The sequence below is a fragment of the Chroicocephalus ridibundus genome, chromosome 8 (assembly GCF_963924245.1).
Source record: "Chroicocephalus ridibundus chromosome 8, bChrRid1.1, whole genome shotgun sequence".
Taxonomy (NCBI): domain Eukaryota; kingdom Metazoa; phylum Chordata; class Aves; order Charadriiformes; family Laridae; genus Chroicocephalus; species Chroicocephalus ridibundus.
Genome location: NC_086291.1, coordinates 32,614,081 through 32,632,474, shown reverse-complemented (window position 1 = coordinate 32,632,474; position 18,394 = coordinate 32,614,081). Strand labels below are relative to the sequence as shown.

The 18,394-nt window shown below is 50.7% G+C and overlaps 1 protein-coding gene across 5 annotated transcripts in view; it reads right to left on the bottom strand.

The window, feature by feature from the left end:
- RXRG (retinoid X receptor gamma) overlaps positions 1–18,159 on the bottom strand; it is a 46,114-nt gene extending 27,955 nt beyond the window's left edge. For 2 of the 5 annotated variants that reach the window (XM_063343863.1, XM_063343865.1), the window contains exon 1: positions 18,029–18,159. In XM_063343863.1, coding sequence (XP_063199933.1) covers positions 18,029–18,125 — 97 coding nt within the window. In that variant the 5' untranslated portion in view covers positions 18,126–18,159. Of the gene's footprint in view, positions 1–453; positions 796–15,131; positions 15,216–15,505; positions 15,631–18,028 lie in introns of those variants that run through there. The other 3 variants (XM_063343864.1, XM_063343867.1, XM_063343866.1) reach the window with 2 other exon arrangements.
- Between the last annotated feature and the right edge of the window lie 235 nt (positions 18,160–18,394).

The following is an 18,394-nucleotide window of genomic DNA, read 5'->3' as shown; positions in this document are numbered from 1 at the left end:
CACTGGGCAAGGAAAGAGCCCTCTTCAGAATTTCTTGGGGGATGTTTTGTGTTTTAAAAGTTATTTTTTTCCTCCAACAACTTAATAAAAAGGCAACTGGAAAGATACTTAGTTGGTTTGATCCTATTCTTTCAATGAATAGATTCAGTCTGTCACACACAAACACATACATGCATCTCTCAAATGCCATATACTAAACTTCAGAGCAAAAAGTCGTGGTTTGACTCAAGCCTGCATAATTTCAGGCGGCTTCGTTTGGCTGTGCTGAAGTTCACAGCACATATAATCACAGGACAGCCTCAATCATAGCACATAGGCATCGTAGGTTACAGCCACATACGAGCTAGGTTAAACATGTTTTTAAATTCCCTCCCCCCCCATATTCCTACTGTGGGATCTGTTCCTCCACCTCACCCAGAAGGCACAGATTGCAAACGCAAGTAAAATACTTACTGCCAAAGCCTGCAGGAAACTTAATGAAGTGAGGATAATTCCCATACATGTTTAATCTTCAGTTCATCTCTTGCCTTTCTAAACACAACTGCCTCCTCTAACTTCAAAGCTGCCTGGAGCGTGGCGCAGCCCGCCAGGGTCGGGACATGGCTCTGGAAGAGCAGGGGCTCTCGGAGGGTGCCGGGGCAGATGTCTCCTCCCGTGGCCTCATCCTCCCTTCACGCCGGCAGCAGCTGCTCGCTGGGATAAGACATGCTCTTGTTCGCCGCCGCTCAGGGCTGGCTCCCGTGCTCAGCTGTCTCGGCTCCCTGTGAATTCACGGCAGAGCCTCCGGGTAGCATAATCGCCCAGATAAGACGGTGATCAATGCATGACTGCTCTGGTATAGATCAGAAATTGGGAGGAGGTGTGTAGTGGGGGGGAGGTTAGGTTGTTTAGGGGAGGAGCATTGTGGAGAAGGAGGGGGGTGCTTTGCTTTTCCACCAGTGAAGACTCGATGCAGTTTATTAGTTATACTAGCCCCAGCCATATGGAGGTGTTTTCCGAAGACGGGAAGGGCCAACCCTCACCCAGAGGACAGGCTGGCTGACAGACTGGGCAGGAGCAGACCTGCAATCATCCCAGCACTTTGGGGCAAGAAGCTCTGTGCTCCCATCCCACACCAAGCCTTGCCTCGGCTGTGCTCCTGGCATCAAGTCGTGGCCCTTGCAGTGACAGATTGCAGTCACCCCAAGGAAACACAGCCAGGGCTGAGGAGAATCAGGACCTTCCTGGGGCTAGTGGAGCTGCAAGCTCAATTCCCCTCCCCGACCCCATCCAATGGGGTTCAAAAAACACACAAGCCACCCCAAAAGAGCATCATTAGCCAGTTGCTAAAGCTGTATAGGATGAGAAGAGGTAGGGACACAGAACAGAGCCCAGGGGGCTCAATCCATGCCACATACAGAGTCAGTAAAGCGTTCACAGCCATGGCAGCAGAAGGCAGTACGCTTCACAGACAGTTCCATATGCACATCCACAACTTCAATTTAATGCCCACCACCCTGACAACAAAGTACTGCAGAAAATAGGGAGAAATAAGCAGAAACAAGCAGCCAGTTGCCAGATTGAGGCAAAGCCACACGCAGTCTCCAAGTGCTGCGTCCTCCAGTGACTGGTGCTCAGGACGGAGAGCAGTCCCAGTTCCCCGCCGGGCAAAGCCCCCTGCCCAACCGCTGCAATTCTGGGGAAGAGGCAGGGATGCAGGCAACAGCACAGCCCATTGTTTCTGGTTTCTGATCTGGGTGACCTGGGATGAAATCACCTGGAAGGAATGGAGGAGGCAGGAATTTTGCCCAAGGTTGTAAAGTGAGCAGAGACCGAGGTCTGCATTGACTCACATGCAGGGCTGTGTTGGAGGAGGAGGTTGCCTTTGGCACCAGCCACATGGCAGAGAAAGGGGGCACAGGGCTAGCAAGGGGCTCTGCCTTCCCAGAGGGGCCACGAACCACCCCTGCATATAGGATGGGGAGCGTGCCGTGCAAGCAGCAACACAACAAAGAGGGAAGAACAGCAGACTAGGATGTTTGGCATCCTTCAAGGGCCCTGCTGGCTCTTGGCCCCCTCCAGATCACCCGAGGGCCCACGCTGCCCTTTGGCACTAAGCACGCTACAAGGGGAAGGCACTGCAATATGCCAGGGCAGAGCTGTTCACAGTGTCCAGCTGCAGCTCAGGCAGATGCTGACTGAGGCGCTGTCAGCCCCGAGGTATTGCGTGTGCAGAAGGAAAGGTTACCCTTGTTATCTCCATTTCTTGCTTCTCTCTCAGACATTGACATACCCGTTTTCTCTCCAGCTGGAGAGTTTAAGCAAGGGAAGGTTAGGGGGGGTTTTGGGTTGCTCCCCCCCTTAATGATTTTTAAGTTGTTTCTGAAAGGTGATTTGGCTTCCTCCTATTTCTGCACTGAATCTGTTTGCAAGCACCTGATAATGTGCAATATCAGGAGGACATCATGCCATGGACACACAGCTCTTTATGGGCAGCAGGTACATCAGAGCTACTCCATGACTTGGAGTTTTTCTAGGCACAGGAGCCTAACAATTGGGAGCACATCTCCACTTAGCAGAATCATAGAATGGTTCGGGTTGGAAAGGACCTTAAAGGTCATATAGTTCCAACCCCCCTGCCCTGGGCCGGGACACCTCCCACTAGACCAGGCTGCTCAAAGCCCCATCCAGCCTGGCCTTGAACACCTCCAGGGATGGGGCAGCCACAGCTTCTCTGGGCAACCTGTTCCAGTGCCTCACCACCCTCACAGGAAAGAATTTCTTCCTAATATCTAATCTAAATCTCCCGTCTTCCAGTTTAAAACTGTTACCCCTCGTACTATCGCTACACTCCTTGATAAAGAGTCTCTCCCCATCTCTCCTATCGGCCCCCTTTAGGTACTGAATGAATGGATAACCAGACTGGTGCCAGGAACAAGGAGGTTTGCAGGCAATAGTATCAGTGTTCTGCATAGCCCATTAGCTGTGGCCCAGGTATATGCGCACTATTTTTTCTCACAGTTAAAAGAAAGAAAAAAAAGAAAAAAGAAAAAAGAGAGAGATCAGTATTCAGAGTAGGTTCTACTGAGGCAAAAACCAAGTAACTGCAGTGTTGCAGGGGGAATACAAACAGAAGAGATCGCTCTTGTATTTTCTATCTGGCTAACTTTCACATCTCATTTGTTTTATTGCACAAACAGAAACAGCACTGCAGAACTGCTTCAGAGGAAGAGAAGCAGCCAAGCAGCGTGCTTACACACCCCACAAGTTTTGAGCTCTGGGGAAGGGAGACCAGAGGGTTTGATAACCTGCACAAGAGCGTAACACAACAGCATCTCACCGTGTGGTGTTATGTTCTGTCCCTCTCCCTGTTCAGCTGAGCTTGTGTCCTCCCCTGCCACCATCCCAACATGCAATGAGGACATCCCCAGCGAACATCCTCAGCAAGGGCCAGCCATTCTCCAAGCGTCCACAGCTACATCCTTGTGCAGGAGCTGTAGGCACAGCTCCTGTTTCAGTGGGTGCTGCCCCACATTCACCTATGGGACCCTCCAAACTCCTCTCCACCCTGCCTTAATCCAAGTGGCATCAGGTCACTGGCAACCACAGGGATTTCTAACCCATAGGCAAAGTTTGCTGTTTCAGGATAATGCTGGCTTTGCCTCCCATGCTGTCCTTTAACAGCCACACTGGGGATCCTTGTTAGGGGCAGGAGGCAAGAGCCAGGCATGGGGCAGGGATGCCCCAAGGCTCTGCAAGCAGGGACCCAGAATGCAGTGGAGGAGCTGGCTGCAAGGTGGCTTGTTCTAATCTCTAGATAGAAAATTGGATTTCTCAGCAGGGTAAATTTTTTTTCCTCTATGACAAGACCAAAAGAAACATTTGTCAATCAAAACCCCCAACAAACAATCTGCTTCCAGAAGAAGTGATTTTCATACACACCCCCTCAATAAGATCCAAGACTTCCACAGAACAGAGAGACTGTGTACAGCCTCACGCACAGCCTGCCTGAGGGATGTTTCTCCAATTCAGTGTCAGGGAAAGCTCTAGCATGATGGGAAGCCTGCCTGTCCAGCACCCACCCAGACCTTTCCCATCATCTGTCCATCACCCTGCAGAGACACACCAGGGCCATCTACCCCCTGTCCCCACCAGCACTCAGAATCAAGCCACTGTTTCAAGGCACAAATCCACCTTTGCACAACAGCTTTGCTTCCACCCGCTTGAGTTGCGCCTTGCCACCATCTCAGCCTGGCTTGTCCCTTGTCCTCAGGCTAGACGAGAAGGCTGTGCCTCCAGCCAAGCCCACACCAAGCAGTTGTGGGGCAGAGTGGGAGCAGAGCCAGTGGCACGACCAGTCCAGCCCCAGCAGCACTGGGATGGGGAGGTGTGAGCAATGAAGCAGCTTTGCGTTTTAAGCACCAACCATGCTCAGATTTAGTAGTAGCATTAATTCTTCCCAGCCACACAGGATCTCAGCAGCTTTAATTCCATCCTAATGAAGTTTTAGTGGGGAATTATTTTTATTGATCTGCCCAGAGCAAAGAGCCTGATTTTAGCCCAGCTCTGCCAACACCCCCTTCCCCATCCCTCTTTTCTTTCTTCCAGCTTAGAAGAAAGGGGAGAGGAAAGAAGACAAAACAGCTCTGAGCTCCTTAAAAAGGGTGGCAGTCCCAAGCAGTAAGTGGATTACTTTATTGATTTTTAGCAGATCTGGGTTAGTGAGTGCTTAGTGCTGCAGAACACATGCACACACACTGACTGACTCCAAGGAAACCCCTCCAGGCCTTTTCCTCAGGCAACGCAAGCATCGGGCAATTCATTTAGGGGACCACCATGGGTTTTGGGGTATGGAGAGGCTCCAGCCCCTGTACCCAGATCAGTCTGTGACAGACTCCAGGAACCAGCTCAGCCTCTCTTAAGAGGTACGGCAGGACCACACAGAGGCAGCCCCTCACTTTCTATCTGAAATTGCACAAGTCACTGCTTCAAATTGAGTGCTTTTTATTTCCCCTCCTTGTTATGTAAAAGGAGAAGACATTATGATTGCCACTGTTATTTTAGGAAGGAAAACCATTGCCATGGGATGCTGAATGCCATGGGGGGCATCAGTCACAGTGATACTCCCAATAAAGTAGTGCTGATTGAAGCCAACTGAGATATTAACCTTGTGTTTGGGTCCCCAATTCATGCACCTCCTCATTAGCTTTCCAAGGCCAGCATACTGCAGCTAATATTCCAGCAGCGTGTTGGAACAGTATCTCAAAGACCTCCCAGCACTACTCCATCAAGGCTTTTGAGATGCTGGTCTCTGGAGCCAGACCCTAAACGTGGAAAGGCCTAAAGCGGAATAATCTTACCCAACCCTGCCCCAGAACCATGAAATCTAGAGATTAAGTACAGTCCCTATTCCCTGCACATTGGATTGAACCAGGAAAACTCCAAACATGACAAAATCCCATCAGTCCCCCATGGCATCTCTGTTTAAAGTCAGAGGCATCCTATTGTTGTGCATGTGGCAACAGTCTATGCAAATAAAAAGGTTGCAGCCCTCATAACCCTTCAGCTACATGTATACCCTCCCGACACACTGCTTCGGGGCTACAGAGTCCCAGAGAAAATCCACTGCCCACGGGCTGCTAGGACTCCCTTCATATGGCTAGTGAGGTACAACAGGGGCTACCAGGCTGAGTGCCCCAGGAGCCTAAACGCCCATTCCCCTCCCTGCTTGCCTCTGAGGGAGGACACGCAGACACCAGGTGACATGCTCAGGGCCAAACAGGAAGTCAGTGGCAGAGCAGGGACTTGAAACTGGGTTTCTCAAGGCTAATCAACAGACTGAACCAACCTTGTCTATCTGCTGTACCAGTTGGCATTGGCCTGAGACACGCAAAAGCCACCAAAAGCAATGTGTTCCCTATGATTCCTTGGGGATGGAGCTACTGCATCATCCCCTCCCCACCCAGCCTTGCCCTTTCTCACCGCTGTCTCTTGTAAAGCAATAATCACAGACACCAAGCTAATAAAATTAGTCCCAGAGCCCTACTGGGCTAATGCAATTACCAGTAGCAAGCGTATTCAAACAGCAGCACCACAAACACACCTGCAGTAACACAGCCTACCCTCTCCTCCTCCCCAGGCCCTCCCCATCTCTCTGAGCCCCACGGTTGCCACCCGCCATGGGTCCCCTTCCCCAGGGTCTGGAGGGCATGGGCCACCACCCCCAGAGCCAGGCTGCTCCAGGGAGGGCACTGCCTACCTTGCAGAAAGCACCGTCCCATGCAGCCAACAGCAGGCTCTGAAGGCAGATAATTCCCAGTCTGTTTAAACCTTGGGAGACCTTCAATTACTAGCACCATAATGAGGCCCTCGACACTAATCAGTGGTGTCACCCAATCCTCTTACGCCTGCCTAAGCGCCTCCAGCAGCTTTGCTGGTTGCGGGGCCCAGCTGCCCACTCCTCCCAGGGAATTACCTCCCCAGGCAGGCACCAGTGGTGGCACAAGCACATTTTGACACAGATGCAGGTGAGGCGCTCCCAGGCATCAGTGCCAGATGACAGGGTGACAGAGACACCTGAGCAAGCCGTCTTCCCAGCCCAGAGGGCACCTGGGACCAAGCCTGCACTGGAATGGACAAATATTGCAAAATTACTAGAGGACATATTTTAATGCTAATGTTCCTTATTTGAGATGCAAAGGGCAGGTTTACATGCGTCCATCTCTGAATACGAAGTAGTATCTATACCACCAAGGCAAGCTCATTCTCTGGGATGCTCTAAGACACTTCTCAGCCCCTAACTGCGGATGGCAGGTGACCCCGTCTTGCTCCATTCCTCTGTGCTGGCACTCATTTGCAGGGCGACAGGCAGTTCCCTCGGCACATCCGTTCTGACTCACGCTTTCTGCTCCAACAATACGCTTTTTAATATCATGCGAGGAGCTAAAACAACAGGTCCACTATAATGCCTAGATATCCTGAGGCAGAAAATCCATTCGGAGCCCAGCTAGAGAGAGTCAAGTCAATTAGACACTTTCTGGGGCGTCAAGCCGCCAACAATCCCAGCCTTTGTAACAGCAAAGAATTGCTGCCTATGTGCTTCCCAGCGACTCCCCCTTGCCAGAGCGGAAAGGTCAGCAGCAGTAGCGTCATGGAAAAGCAGCAAAGTATTCCTGGGAAGGTGGATCCAAAAAAATAGCCATTTGGACCCTCTGGAAAATGTGTGTTTTTTATTAAAAGCATCCATTGCTTTGGGTTGGGTTCACAGGGGAATAAGCAAGCCCATAATACAGGAGATTTGTACTACACCAGATAGAGGTTTGGGCATGCATTGTATTGAGGAGCAATGGTTGGGTCAACAGAGTGCTCACTCAGGGTTTGGGAGCTCGTGGCTCCCTGCCTGCTTTCAGACAAGTCACTCCACCTTTGTAGCTTTGCTGGAATAAAGATCGTAGAGATAAAAAAGGAACCACAAGACCGCAACCGGGAGAGTCACGCATCCCTCTGCACTTCAAGGTAAGCACCTGACTTCTCGTCAGTGGTGCAAGGCAGCAAACTGGACTATAAAATCAGGATTCCAGGTTGGATGAGGACTGAATGAAGCCAGGATTTCTATGGGCAAGTGCTAAAGTCACTCAGATCCAAAGGCAGGTCTCTGACCAAAAAGCCCTCATGTCCAGAGGAGGTTTTGGTGGGAAATGAACACTCAGCTCTTCACAAAGTCCACTTTGATGTGTCATTTGGTGTTCAGCAAGGGGCTTTGAAAGGACAGGTGAAGAAAAGGTTCACTTGATACCTCACTAGTACCACTCTGTAACCAAACTTTCCAATCAGAGTGCCAGAGGACCTACAGGTTGTCATTTAAATGCAAGCCCCTCTTTAACGCTGCTGTATACACAACATGAAACTGTGATTTCTGCAAAATGCCTGAAAACAGCTAGGTTACCTTCCTTCAAAGAAAATTACACCCTGAAGACCCAGATTTCCTCATCACCTGAAAAAATGTTGTCAGCGAAACCTTAGAAGACACAACCCATGCAACTGCTTGCAATTTTGCCATTTTCCCCACAACCACCATTTCTCAGAGGAAATATTTCAACAGAAGGTGGGTTCCTTAACCAGGTTACCCTTGCATTATTGCTTGCAAGGACAACGAATCTAAAAAAAAAAAAAAAAAACCACCACCAAACACAAAACCAAGCCACCCTCAGTAACAAAAACCCTACTGATTTCAGGGCTTCTCCGACTACCCAGAAACTAACTACCTAGAGTGAAACTCGGTCACCCCACCTATCTCCGCAGAACTCCTAGAAAACTTCAGAAAGCTTTTTTTCTTTTTCTTCCTGGATCCTGCTCCATTCTTCATTCTCTTTTGCTGGCAAACCTGGACGTTTGTGAGTAGACTATGTTCCCCTCCTTGTCAAGAGCTTGAGCTGGGTGGCACAAAGCTGACGGGCAGACAGCCCAGCCACACAAGGTGTCTGCTGGACCTTGCATTTGTTGATGGCTGCCAAAGCTCAGCACGGGGTGGGGAAGGTCTTGTCACAGCACTTCCCTGCACAAGACCACAAAGGGATCCCACCTGCATCCCCCACGGCAGATGGCACAGCCTCCTGTGCAGCTGGGGGCTTTGCTTGGTACTCTTACTCTGTGCATCCCCACGTTCATGCTTTTACATTTCCTCCTGCTTCAGCAAGTGCAAAACTCCAGAGACAACCTGTCAATCTCCATCACATCTGGCTGCCTCGGATGGTCTATTTATACCAGACAGGCAAACATGGGTACCTTGGAGTTCAAGGTAACAGGGGTTATTTCTGCTCCAAGTAGCAACTTTCTAAGGGGAGGAAGGCTTGTAGTTGTCCAAGAGGAACAGCTTCACATCAGGGGCTTGCACCCTTCATGAAGGCACAGTAGCCATCACCAGCCACAGCTCGGTCCCCAAGGTCCCAGCCACAGCAGCCAGGCCCCAAAAGCCCAGAAAGTTGTTATCTATCACAAAGCACCTCATTCCAGGCCCCTCTGTATGCTACCATGGGAGAGGAGAGATCTGTATGTACCTTTGGATTTCTAACCCACGCTTTCTCCAAGCCAGCAGGGCCACAGCTTCAAGCTTCCTCACACTGGGTTTCTCCACTGAGCATTGCCTGGATCAGGTGCAAGGATCTGACTGCACATGGTCACATTAATGCCATAGCAAGGGCTCTGAATTTCACTGAATCCCTCCGTTCTCTCTTGCACTTTTATATCTACAATATGATCTGCTGTCTGTCAGCCAAGGTATCTGACCCAGGATAAAGCCTGCCTTATCAAGTTGGCCCATTACTATCATTTAATAAGACCTGAAGAATGAGAAGGCATTTACACCAGATTAGCACTTTGCATCACGTGGCCGGAGAGCTTTTGATCTGGACCAAGGGCCCGCAAGCCACATCCACCATATCACCAAGGCACAGCTTCAGTCAGCACTTCTCAGCCAGCTGTCTCTGCAGTTTAGTCCTTGCTCCAGTCAACGAGGTATTTTCTATAAACCATGGTGGGGCCACTGCCCCTCTTGTAGGAAGCTTGCAGCTCCTCAGGATCCAGACAGCTCACCTAGATCCCACCCCTGCTTCACTTTTTCAGATGTCACTGGCTCAATCAACCTTTTTTCACTAAATTTCAGCCTGGCCTTTGGGTCCCCTGAGAGCAGAGAAGGAAATCAAATACCACTAAAATAAAAGTGTGTCTGCACGAATGAGGGAGAGGCAGGTTTCTCAATGCTTTGCTGTCTCCTCTAATGCACAAAGATCTCATCTGTTTCTGCAATGACATTATTTTCCTAGGCATGGCTCTTCTGAGCTCCACTGAGTTTCAAGCAAGTCTTGGAACAAGTTTCCATTACTCCACACGGTCTGATCCTGGACAGCCATCCTGGACACTGCAAGCCCCCAGCTCACACCTATAACGCCTCTGAGTGAGGAGGGAAAAAAACAGAAAACAAACAGCACAACATCCCTCCTCCCCCCAAAAGAATAAACCGGACCACATTTTTGCCCAGAGACACACCCTGATTGATGCTATGCTGCAGAGACATGCCTATGCAACCTCTCCACAAACACCAGATCCAGAGACGCAGCCTAGGCATGGCAATTGGAAGAAATGAAGCACAACCAAGTCTTGCTGCCCAAGCACGAGGCACAAAATGCATTTCAGATGAGCTGAAGCCCAAAGATACCCTTCATTAGTCAGCAGCAAAAAGAGACAGGAGAAGGGTGATACAAAGACCTCACCTTAGCCCTCACTGGTACACAAAGACCTCACCTCTACCTCCACTGGTAGCTCAGACAACTCCACTCTTGACAGTCTGGGTCTCTCCCCTAAGCCACACAGACTTCCACATCACAGAAAACCAACAGGTTCATTTTGTGATCATCTCTTTATAGATCCAACCAACATCAGTTCAAGACTCTGCCAGCCTGGTCTGTTTGACATTCAGGGGACTGAGCCATCTCTGCCTTGCCCAGACAGATACACGCATCTCTCATCTGTTCCAGCAGCTGCCTTTCCCCTGGGATTCACCTTCCAGTGGCAGCCGAAGGGAGACAAACACAACATGAAACTCATCCAAAACGTTCTCCCATGAGATCGGTTCCTCTCAATGTTTCCCTGCAGAAACTGTTCAAAATGCTTCGCCTCCCTGTGTGGCTGAGGGGCAGGTGAGGAACCAGCCACAGTGAGCATCCCTTTCCTCATCAATGCCCTCCATTGCCTTTCAAACATACTCTCTTCTCAACAGCCACATGCTCCCCCGTACCAAATGGAAAATCCACTGGTATTTAAAGCCATGGGAGCATGACAAAATTCCCAGTGCCCCAAAGAAAGGAACAGCCCTGGATCAAGACAAGCACAGACCACACCACACAGAGCCAAGACAGCACAGCAGTGAGGAGCCAGCATGTGAAGAATTTTCAGGGATGTGGAATGACATTTTCTGGCACTGTCAAATATCTTCTCTCTGCCCCCCAACCTCTTCCCAGTAGAAAGAGAGAGAAAGAAGTGAACACCTGCCCACAGCCACATGTTTTGGCCCTGTCCTTTGAGCCTCTGAGCAGAAGGAGCAGCCTCTGCACAGCAGAAGCAGAGAAAGGACCTGGGATGCTGTGGGCACAGCAACGCGTGCTCGAGTACCGCCACTGCATTGATGTGCACTGACTTAAGTCAGCTTATTAAAGCAAGCCCTGAAGATCCCAGAGCAGCTTCTTCAACACAAAGCTGTCTCCTCTGATCACCAGACATATCCCAGTTGCAAAATCCGGAGCCCAGTCCCTTTTCAGGTCTTAAGATTTCAGATCAGCAGCACAGCCCCAAAGGCTAATCTATACCAGTAAATTCACCAGCCCCAGGGTCTGTCCCGCTGGATGTAAACACAGTCCCTGCTACTTTCCATCAGATAGTTCCCAAGCACAGTTTGGGAGTCAGTACAGCCCAAGGGTTGTTCCCACAGGGAACTTTGGACATTTAAGAGCCAATCCATACCCACACAAATCAGTCTCTCCTGGCTCATTTCATTAATGAGGCTTTCAAATCATTCCTATCCACTAAATCCTGCAGCTTAAAATCCAGGACAGCAAAGACACAACTCTTCAAGCATCCCAGAAATTGTGCAAAACACATCCCTCAGTGCTCCGACTACTTCTCTGTATTCCCCTGGGCACCTGTGCCAGGTGGAAAACTTTCCAGAAAGGCTGCTCCCCTAAGACACAGGCTTCTACAAGCTCCCGCAAGCACAGCAGGCCCAGGAGACACATTTACATGCCATGCTTTGGTGCATATAACCTCTAACCTAGAATGACACAGCAGCGAGGGAAGATGAGTATTGATGAACCCTTGGTCAGGTGAAACGGAAGAGCTAAAACAGTCGAGGGCCTTAGCTGACACCAATGGACACAGCTCTGACAAACAAAACCATCCCATTTGCAATACCTAAGAGCTGCCCCGGTGCCTCTTTCTGGATGGAAACCGAGCTATCAGTGCAGGCTGGCTCCCAGGACTGAAGCAAGCAGAGCTAAAAGCAGCATCTCTGTCAGGGCTTTCCACCTCTCCTGGTCCTCTAGGATGATAAGATGCACCTTTCTGTACATCCCCATCACCTCCAGGCAAGAGTCTTCCAAAACCTCCCCTGTTATCTGTAACCCTCCTTGGAGAGAAGCCTTGCTCATGTCTCTGCCAAGTACCTTGCACAGTGATTCCCTCAGAGCAGCCACATTCCTGGACTTTGTTACAGGTCAGGAACAAGAAAATGGTCATTTCCATCCATCACCTTGTATGTGGCAGTGAATGGGGCCAGGGCTGCCAGAGAACAGCCAGGTGAGGGCCAGCCAGGGATGTCTGTGCAGACATCACTACAGATTTTGGGGGCAGCCAGTCCTGGTACCACATGGTTATCACTGATGGAAGATGCCGAACAGTTCAGGGCAGAGGCTAGAGGGAGATGCCTGCTCCTCAAGCACACTCGGCTCCTGCCTCACCTGTAAGCACCCACCATTTGCAAGATGGACCTGTCTCCACCTTGCTGCTTTTTGCACCCATAGGGTGCTCTCACCCAGCCCATGTAGCTCTGGCCTAGTCCAAGTCCAAGTCTCAGCCTACATGCAGGGGTGAGGGGGGGGGAAAAAAAAAAAAAAAAAAAAAAAAAAGAAAAGGCACTTGGCTCCCCAGCCACCTGCCCCATCCCCAGCTGAGCAGAAGGAACAGCTGTCCCTGGGACACCTGAAGCCCTGTACATGCAGCCAGAGATGAATGGCTCCCTGACCAGCACATCAGCCATCCCACAGGCTGACTCTCTGCACGAGCTGTCTGTCAGGGGCAGGGATCATCGCCCGGCACAGAAACAGGGCTGAGGTCCCTCCGCACCATGGGTCAGCAGGGCTCAGACCCTTGTGTGCAATGTGGAGGCAAGGCTGGCCGGGGTGCCAAGTGGGACAGGCAGTTTTGCATCTCAAGTGCCCAAGGTGCAACTGTGGAGGAGCCTGTCCTGCCCGGGTAGTCACCTGCCAGGGGACAGGTCCCCAAATGCACCCCCTTCTCCCTCAGTAGGGCTCAGTGCCCTGTTTCTCCACTCAGAGCATTTGGAGGGGGGAGTAATTCACCTGCTCCAGGGTCACTCTTTGCTTCTGTGGCTGTATATCCCTAAGAAAACTCATCCCAAAGGATGTGGCAGGCCCAGCCTGCCTGCAAGTCGCTATCCCCTAAACGCAACCCCATTGCCTGGCTTGAAAACCTGCCCCAAGCGCCCTGCTATCTCCTCCTTGCCTCATGTATGCCTTTAACAGTTTGCTGGATTACCCATTGCAACTAAAATAACAAAGCTACAAAAGAAGAGGGCAAACAAACACGATATTCTGCAGCAATTAGGGCTAAACAGGGAAGAGGGGAGCGGGGAATGAATGAACAATGGGGAGGGCAGGGACGCGGTATCCCAGGCCCCTGCAGGCTGGGCACGAACTGTCCTCGGAAGGCCGGGTCCGAGCCAGGGAGCAGCGAGCTGTATGTAAGGAAACGCAGGGAGATGAAAAGGGTTATTTAAACAAGCACTGGGCAGTCCCCATGGGGCCTCCAAGTCCGCTCAGATTCTTCACAGAGTGTCCAGGGAAGAGCGGCTCCTGCTTTCCCCCCCTCACCGAGTCCTTTCGGGTGGCAGGGGGACGCTGGCAAGCTGCGGTGGGGTCCACTCAGAAAGGAAGGAATCCATTAATCTCCCTGGTAATTACTGCCACATATGGATTTGCACAATTACACTCCGTTAATTGGTTATTACAGGCAAGCCAGACTGATTGGGCAGAACGGCTGGGCTTTAACCCCTTCGCTGCCCCCAGGGCCAGGCAGCCTTCCTCCCAAAGTACTGCTGTATCCTCCTGTAACCTTGCTGGCTCCTATGCCAAGGACCAGCAAGCATGGCCTCCAGCACCCAGCCTGAGGCATCTTTGCTCTGATGCCTTCGTTTCAGCTGGGGATCCTCAGGAGACAGACCCCAGGGGAAGAAATGAGGCTGCACCTCAAAATATCCAAACTCCCCAGCCGATTGCATCTGCTCTGGTTTTGCAGCAGACGCACCGCGTACTCCCTGGGGTGCCAAGGGACTGCAAACTCACATCTTGTTTGTTTTCAGAAGGAGACCCAGATTCCTTGTGCACTTCGACTTTGTGCCCTCAAGCCCAGCAGGATTGGTGCCAACGAGGGGAGAATCCACCCCCAAGTCTCGGTCTCTGAGCACAGCTTCTCTGACTAGATTTGCAATGCAATGCAATGCTTCTCTTCCCCAGTCAAAGCACTGAAAACAGAAGCTTTACTCTAGGAATAGACAGATATATGTAACCACAGTAATATGGTTATTACTATGCCAAAACATACAGATAAAGCCCTTGTAAAACTCCAGACAGTGCAGGACTTCTGCCAGTTGGGTATGGAGGCAGCCTGGCCTCCCCACACCGCAGCCGCCACCTCTGACACCCCTCACTGGTAACAGGCCATCCAAGACCCAGCCCCAAATGTCTCATTCAGGATCTAACAACATTTCTGGAGAAAGCTCAGAAGCGGCAGGCCAAGGCGAGAGCGATTTCTGCCAGAATCGTGTCAAAGGCTTCCTGTTAAAAAGCTGTAACAGGAAAGCAAACAGGAGCTTTGCAGAAAACCCACAGGGCAGCAGAGCCCATGTGAGGCGAGAGCTGCGCTCAGCAGCCACTAACGTCAAGGACAGAGCCAGCATTAGCACCCTGGCACGTCAGAGCCACCACACCGCTGTGTGGCTTTTTCAGACTCACGCCTATGTGATGCTCCTCCACAAGAGAGGGCACAGAGAAATCAACTCCAGACAGCTCATGTCACCCAGATGGAGAAGGCCTTACACATTGCTGCTTGCAGGGCACAGCAATGCACCACTGCACCACTCTGTACCTCCCTATCCTGCCGCATTGAGTTTTGCTCTCATTTATTGCATTATTGCAGTTTCCCAGAGATTTCCTTTCTACCCTCATTGTCACACACATGGACAAGCCTTGAGATAACACCCTGCTGCCCCATCCTCTCCGTTTCCCAAGGGCAGCCCAGCACCCCTCCCCAGGGCTGCAGCAGCTGCTCGGCAGTAGGATATTGCTCAGCACAACAAAAGCACTTACGAGAAAACTGAAGCAGAACCAGGCATCACACAAGGCACATGGTGAAGGCTTTCAGCTCAACTTCTGAATCACCCCAGCAAGCTACTGCAACAGGAGCAAGAAGAGAAACCAAGCAGAATCACAGCAAGATAAGAGACCTCTAACTTCAAACCACCCTCTAGCCTCATCCTCTGGGTAAAAAAAAAAGCCTTGGGAAGCCCACCTGGGGTTTTCAGCTGAAGCAGATCAAGGGGAGACTCAAAACACCTGCAATGAACACCCACCCTTTCCTCTACTGCTGTCTCTGCAAAAATGCCTGCTACAACACTGTAAGTCTAGCCTAGAGGAAATCTCCTTCTCATCAGCTGATTAAAGGGCTTTTACTCTCTCTTTACCCTTTGCCGTAAGGAGTAGGTCCAGCAATAGAAGTCTTCTCCCTAGAAGGTCACTGGAGTTACATGAAAGTTGCAGTAGGGTTTGCTCCTGTTGTTTCAGTCACCTGTGATTTCCCAGCTCCCTGGCTTCAATATAGCAATTTCTTTCTCATGCAAAAGCCGGCTCCAAGCTCACTGTCTGAAGGGAACCATCACGTCCATTGTAAAGGCAGCGTCTCCCGGCTCCCTGTGAATGTTTTCAGACATGCGTGAGCTTGTCTTGGAGAAAGAGAAAGGTAGGATAGCTCCGCACTCATGAAAGGTTGCTGCTGCTCCCTCCCGTAAAATTGCCTCTGCAAAGTTCGGAATGAATCTTTGGAGCTGTCAAAGGGAAGATCGGGCAGAAGCTGCAACAGTGCTTAAAAAGGTCAGCTGGGAAAAGTCAGGATGGGAAGGATGCTCGCTTTATTGACAGATGGAGAGCGGAAGGGGCTAACCTGTGGGTACCTGCAAGCTGGTTTTGGCAGCACATGCTAGACTTCAACTCTGGGCTCTGTTGGCTGCAGCTGGTGACAGATCCCATGTGGATCACTTCCAGACAACTGAGTCTGGGGACTAAGCCTGAAACTGTGACTGGGGTGGAGGCACCAAGCAGAGCTCTTGTGCAGCCTTCCTTCATCCTGAGGGATGAGAGCAGGCTGGTGGGATGGATGCCTTTCTGGCTCTCATGACCCAGATCAGCTTTTCAGATCTCTAAGACTTGAACATCATTTTCTCTCTGTCCTTCACTTACATGCACACTTATTTGTCCAGGTTTCTGTAGGAAACAGAGCTGTCAGCATCCAAGTATTTGCTGGCAGTTTCTCATGTATAAAGTGAATCACCCCAGTAAAAAGCCAGGGAACCTTCCAAAACTGATGGAATTTGACTCAAACTTCCTTCACCCTGGGAGCACTTTAGAGTCCTGGTTCTCAGTCCTGCCTTTTGCCAAAGTCTCCTTCCCCGTAGCCTGCCTCAGGGGAAAGATTTAACCCACAGGCTCTTTGTTTGCCTGACAGGTGGTCTGAGCCCAGACCGCAGGAGGGATTTGCCAGCCCCTTGTCACCAGCTCAGTGAGTCCCGGACACCAGCAAGTATGTCTTTGGGGCAGACTTTAGCGATGGTAGGTGCTAACAGGCCCCGCTGTCCCCCACAGGCTGCCAACACACACTAAGGACAGCCACGGTCTGTGCAGCCGAGGGAAGGGAGGCAGGGAAAAGGGGGAAGCAACTTCACTGCAAGCCCAAGCCAGCGCCAGCAAATGCCTATCTACTGCCTGCCGTCTTGTCATCTCAGCGTGCTGCCTGCCTGTTTGCACTCAGTTAACAGCTCTTGGCCTTTTGGGAGCAATCTCTGCCCTCTCTGCAGTCCCCCCAGCCCTCTGATCTGCCCAAGACAGCTGGGTTTCGATTCCCAGGGTTTGGCCCCTGGTGTAAAGGTTACTTTGCATCTGACCGGATCAATTCCAGCGTTATGCCACTGGTTTACCTGATATACAGGAATCAGACAAAAAGTGTATCTGCTGATGCTAATTAAACTTGATAATGATACGGATATGGAAGATATTTACTAAGAAAGCAGCAAGAGAAGTTTCTGTTTTAAATGTTATGTGACTTGGAAAAATATAAAAGCAAGTAAATGTCTTCCTTTTGGTCAGAATATTGTTATACATATATTGCAAAGAGCTCATATGCAGCAGAGGTAGTGAAACACATTGGGTCAGGTCAAAACACAAACCAGGTTCAAAGGGATCTGAATTAGACCATACAGCATTTTCCCAGTGGAATTCTCTCTCTTTCACTCTGTACATACACACACACATATAATATATTTGACAAAATTAATATTTATCCAGGGAGAGCTTCAGTTCTGGAGAAACATCACTTTGTCAAAAGTATTATTCTCATGGAAAATTCTTGACTAGCTTCACATGTAACTTCCACGCGTCCTTTATTAACCTTTATGAGCTGATCCCCAGACCTCCTTTAATATAAGCCATTGCAGCCCTCACCCGTCAGTACAGTATCCCCTTCCACACCCTGACCACTTTTCTTTCCTCCTGCTACAGGAGGAAAGCACAGACTCACAGAAAACAGGTCTGGAAGAGATATGGCAAGTTCATCTCACCCATCTTCCTGCCCCAAATCAGACCAGAGACCTTCAGGGACAGAGCTGCCACCTCCTTCCCCAGCCCATCTGTCCCATCACATCTCCACCACTCATTAAACAGCTTTTCCCAGTGCCTAAACTGAGCCTTCCCTCCTGCAACGGAGAGTGCAGCACAGTGCTACGAGGGTTTCTTTCCAAAACCTGTGCCTGAATTAAACTCCCATAAAGGCTCTGTTCAGTCGGCACCTATTGCTATAGGAGTAACATGCCCAGGAGGCTGGGCAAACCCCGCGGCTCTTGGCAATGGCCACAGTGGTGTCCTGCCACCCCTCTGCACAGCTGCCCAGGCTGCTGCTCAGCACAGCCAATTCACGTGGGGTCAGGGCTAGGACTTACAGAAGTGAGGGAAGGGGCCTGCCTCCAGGGAATAAGGAGCCTGCATGCCTGGCTGCATTTCCAACCTGCGTCCTGTCTCTTCAGTAGACTCAACCATGAAGGGACGTTTGGGATCAGCTCTCTCAGCTGCGCTGGGCTGTTGGAAAAAGAAAGGAGTGTTTGCATATTACAAAGCAGCATCCTCGCGATCTGTCCTAGGTTACAAATTTACTTCCCAGACCTTGACCGGGACTGGGGTTTCCGGTGTTTGCTCTTTGGGCTCCTGTCTCTTTGGAAAGCAGGAGATGTTGCAATGCCGGGGGGAGGGATGGCTGCACGGGCTGCCTGGGAAAGGCCCTGCAATGCAAAGGAGTTGGTCTGAAGTGG